This window comes from Dipteris shenzhenensis, chromosome 23 (genome assembly GCF_047967505.1).
Source record: "Dipteris shenzhenensis isolate YYH24624 ecotype China chromosome 23, Dip_SZ_1.0, whole genome shotgun sequence".
In the NCBI taxonomy this organism is placed as follows: Eukaryota; Viridiplantae; Streptophyta; class Polypodiopsida; order Gleicheniales; family Dipteridaceae; genus Dipteris; species Dipteris shenzhenensis.
This window is the reverse complement of record NC_141618.1, coordinates 1,085,089-1,089,737: the sequence shown is the minus strand read 5'-3', so window position 1 is coordinate 1,089,737 and position 4,649 is coordinate 1,085,089. Positions and strand designations below refer to the sequence as shown.

Here is a 4,649-nt window from a genome sequence, read left to right as displayed (position 1 = left end):
GTGTTTTTTTTCCATACATTAAAACCAACATTTGAAATTTTTTCATAGTTAAAACCAACATTTGAATGTGAGAACATAGAAGTTTGTCTAAAACTTCTTGTGTTAAAGAGCAGCACAATATCAAGTAGTAGCGAATGTTGGGCTGTAGTTTAATTTCCCATTCCCCCGTTTGAGAATTTGGCTGGTCAAAACTTTTCTTGGATGTTACTTGCTTCTTGGTGCGCCAACAGGTATATCACGTCTTCGATTGGGGTTTCCATCTGGAGTACCTTTCTTCATCATTGCTACAAACTCATCATAATTAATTCTCCCGTCCTGCAAAAATGTCAATAAAATGAAAACCAGTAGCATACCAATTTGCTTGACACTAAGTAGAACAACACCGGTTTGAAAGTCACGTTAACATACATGATCTGTGTCCACTTCTGCTATTATCTCCTTTATAGCTTCTGGTTCACCCATCCCGTGCTTTGAGAGAGCCTGCTCCAACTCCTCCATCGTAATGTACCTGTTAATCATACAGCATAGGCCAAAGCAAGACGAAGAAATTAAACCTTCAACAATGTGAGTCTGAGCCAGACTTAGATATCTAAGGGAACGATCAGATTGGCTTGCTAGGACAGAGATTGTGAAAATTAAGACTCACCCACTGCCATCCTTATCGAAGTATTGGAAAGCCGAGTACAAATGGTCTTCTTTATCCATCTTGTTCATGTGCATCGTGGCTGTAATGAACTCCAAGTAATCAATAGTGCCATTCCCATCTGCATCAGCCTGCCATCAATGGGCAATATCAATAAGCTCAATAAGTGTGACATGATTTAGTTTGCAATAAATGATAACAGAGATAAGCGCTATGTTTGGTTGTTTCCAGTGAAAGTGCACAGGGGAACGTGTTTAAGAGATCAACAGCAAGTATATCCACTCACAGCATCCATAAGCTCGCGGACTTCATGCTCAGCAAGATTCGACCCTTGCTTTGCTAAACCCAGCTTCAATTCCTCAAACGTGATGGTGCCACTGTTGTCAGTGTCCATGCTCCTAAACATTTCTTTCAGCCCCATAATCTCCTCCTCCGATAGACTTTCTGCAATTACCTGTAAGGTTGCAAACGCTATATGAGGTCTCCAACTTTGAGAACTTCGTAAAGCAAAATAGAATCATGAAAGCTCCACCTTCAGAGCCAACTTTTTGAGCTTGTTCATTGCCCTGAACTGCTTTAGTCTGCCCAAAACAGCAGTGTCAATTGGTTTATCTGAGGCTTCACCATCCTCTTTGATCCACGGATGACCTACCATGAAGAAACACGTTTAACGAGAAACAAGATGCTGCACAAATTCTAAAATCATAGCTTGAAGAAAGTATAATCACGTCCTGCATTTGTTGAGGTTTGGAAAACGATTGCACTCACTCAAGACTGCTTGAGTTGTTAAGCGTTCCTTTGGATCCTGCTTTAGCATCCTCCTGACTAAATCCTTTGCTCCGCTTGATATCGTTGGCCAAGGGTCGCTAGTCAAATCAACGTGGCCCTTCAAAACTGCATCAAATATGCCTTGCTCCGTCTCTGTATTTTAGAAAAAAAAAGGAAGAAACACAAGAAGAATCAGCAATTCATTCAGATTCAAGGATTTCAAATTCTGCAAATCACATGCTATAGCACACAAACATGCGAAAGTGTCATTTCCATGCCTTTCATATTATTTATACATCGCGGAGATGCGAGTGATGACATCGGTGGACGCAGGTTTTATGAAGGGTGGACGGCACAAACAAATCTGTGAACAGGATCCTTAAAAGAGACGAGAGAGAGCCAGTTAGAGGAGTATGGTAACTGGTTATCCAAGGAACAACCTGCCCAGAAAGGTGGAACACCACTCAAAATGATGTAGAGAATCACCCCAGCACTCCAGACATCAGCTTCAGGACCATAATGTCGGCGAAGAACCTCAGGTGCAACGTAGTAAGCACTACCCACAATGTCTTTGAAGATATCCCCTGCAGTCAAGAGGAGAGGACCATGCATACACTCCCGTGTCACCCGCCGAAGCATTAAAACTACATCTTTTGAAAATGATAATTGGATGTGGTGATCCAGTAAGCCGATGATAATTGTATAAAGAATCACAAAGGCTATCAAGACAATGTGTTGAGTGTTTGTCACCTGACTTGAAAAAGACGGAAAGTCCGAAATCGGTTGCTTTGAGCGGCGAGTCTTCACTCTTGTCCTGCAGGAGGAAGTTTTCCGGCTTAAGATCGCGATGGATAACTCCTAGGGAGTGACAAGTCTGAACGACTCGCACTATGGTTCTACACATCGTCGCTGCCGCCCGCTCGCTGTAATGGCCCCTTGCTATGATCCTGTCAAAGAGCTCTCCACCAGCACACAGCTCCATTACCAAGTGGACAGTGTTCTTGTCCTCGAAGGCTCCCTTCATTTCCACAATGTTGGGCTGCCCTGCAAGATGATGCATTATCTGCACCTCCCGACGTACGTCCTCTATGTCATCTTTGTTGGCCAGCTTGCGCTTGGCGATAGACTTGCAAGCGTAGAGTTTCCCCGTAGCTTTGTGCGTGCATAGATGCGTGACGCCGAACTGCCCGCGACCCAGTTCCTTGCCCAATACGTAAGTGGATCGCACATCTTCCATGGGACGATTAAGAACAGGTCCCAGGGATGAAGGTTTCGCTGCTTTAGCGACAGCGTTGTGACCTCCTGTTTGCGAAGCGGGCTGAGAATCCGGATGAGCGGCGGGATCTGGGGATTGAGAGTTAGCCTGCGGGGAAAGGATAGGTTCATGAGGACTAGTGCTGAGGTCCGTTTTAGGTCCGCCACCCACGCAGTTGCCCATGAGGGCGGTTGCCACAGCAGCACAGATCCAGCAAATCGGAGGAAGTTAGCTGTGGAGGTATGGACGTCGATGAGAAGGTATGGAAGTGCTGCGCAGATGTTGAGAAAGGTGATCAACGGGTGCCATAGCTGATAATCATGCGATGGGTGTTACATATTACAAGCAACAGTAGTATGCAATCAATCAATCCATGGAGCAACAAGAATTAGAAGAATAATACAGAATGATGACCTCGTACGATTTCAAAGAAGATCGGAAAACGCTGCCAACAGACACGTCCCTCCCATCTTCCACTCACCACTTCACTTCCCCTTCACTATAAGGGTCGGTTCACACCAAGAAATGTTTTGCACTAGGGAGGTTCACCCCCATGGAGTTGTCGACGCTCCTGAGACACAGCGTGCCGCTTTCTCATTGCCAGCCTTGCTGGTGACTCCACCCGCCCTCGACGCTCCACCTCCACTCCTCCCGGTGCCATCACCACCCCTCACATCACCTCCACCCCTCCCACCCGCACAGCCACCCCTTCTTCTGGCCACTATTGGAATCCCCCCAATGAAAATTTATATTATTATGTCAACAACTTAAGGAAAGTCATCGAAGAATCTATGATAAAGGAATTATCATCATGGGCCGAATGAGGCAACTTTTGCTCATCACATTTGAGGGCAACCAAGAAAAAGAAAAATAAAAGGAATCTTAGACTACCTAAAGCAAGAGTACCCAAACCCCCCACTTGCATATGATGCATACATACTTCGAGGGATGGTCAAGGTGCTCAAACATCGAAGAGGAGACATTCGCACTGCGCATTTGCACTACGGTGAACCTAGGTAAACTGAGGTCACCACATGTAAATAGGGTGGATTGGAAGATGACCAAGAAAGAGCTTCAAGTAAAGTGGGACAACCAGCAGAAGGCAGTAAGAGCACGTGTTCGGACCTGAGGTACTTCACACCTCGGAAGTGGTGGTAGGAACGGCACTGAGGTGTGGGTGGTAAGTATATGTATGTTGTAGCATTCTTCTTTTATGAATTTTAGTTTGGTTTCAATAGATTGTTTTGTTCGTGAGTACTTCATCTAAAGATTTATTGGCCTGCCCTGTAGAAGAGAAGGTCTTAGCAATGAAATCAGCCTCTAAGAAATGAAATTCATGTTTTTTTGAAATTCTTTTGGTTGTAATTTTTGTCCCATGAGTATTGGTCTACGTTGGACTTTCCAATTTCACTATTAGTTTACTATTTCACTCCCTTATCTCTCTCTCTCTCAAGCTTCCCCCCACTCTCCATCTCCACGCCCGCATCATCTCCCATCATACATCCAAGAAGCTGCACTTCTGCTCCTCCATTCACTACAAGGATTGGCCCCATTTTTTATGCTTATATCCCTTCTCTCTCAAGCTTCCCCCCACTCTCCATCTCCACGCCCGCATCATCTCCCATCATACATCCAAGAAGCTGCACTTTTGCTCCTCCATTCACTACAAGGATTGGCCCCATTTTTTATGCTTATATCCCTTCTCTCTCTCTCTCTCTCTCTCTCTCTCTCTCTCTCTCTCTCTTCCCCTCACTCTCCACCTCCATGCCCGCATCATCTCCCATGATACATCCAAGAAGCTGCACCCTTGCTCCTCCATTCACTACAACGATTGGCCCCATTTTTTACGCTTATACAAATTACATTGGAATTTGTTAGAAAAACTCCTAAGCATCGATATTACCATCCATATTATTGTCAATAAGAAAGCGTTGATATTAGCCTCCATATTACCGTTGCTATTAACGTCAACAAATCATTTTT

At 44.8% G+C, this 4,649-nt stretch overlaps 1 protein-coding gene across 1 annotated transcript; it reads right to left on the bottom strand.

Annotated features, from left to right (window-relative positions):
• Positions 1 to 204: 204 nt before the first annotated feature.
• Positions 205 to 2,663, bottom strand: LOC147886837 (calcium-dependent protein kinase 34-like). The gene is made up of 8 exons (XM_087394562.1): positions 2,162 to 2,663; positions 1,852 to 1,995; positions 1,412 to 1,564; positions 1,176 to 1,291; positions 930 to 1,097; positions 647 to 774; positions 409 to 508; positions 205 to 315 (listed from the first exon to the last, which is right to left on the bottom strand). The coding sequence occupies exons 1-8, from the start codon at positions 2,646 to 2,648 to the stop codon at positions 205 to 207; spliced, it is 1,407 nt and encodes a 468-aa protein (XP_087250688.1). The 5' UTR covers positions 2,649 to 2,663.
• Positions 2,664 to 4,649: the final 1,986 nt, after the last annotated feature.

Bases quoted from the DNA above. Each gene is read 5' to 3' on its own strand.
- LOC147886837 (XM_087394562.1), bottom strand. From the start codon at position 2,648: ATGGAAGATGTGCGATCCACTTACGTATTGGGCAAGGAACTGGGTCGC. The intron at 1,996-2,161 runs GTGACAAACACT...TCTTGACTGCAG, and splicing joins TTCCGTCTTTTTCAAGTCAG to GGGATATCTTCAAAGACATT. The intron at 775-929 runs GTGAGTGGATAT...CATTGATGGCAG, and splicing joins TCCGCGAGCTTATGGATGCT to GCTGATGCAGATGGGAATGG.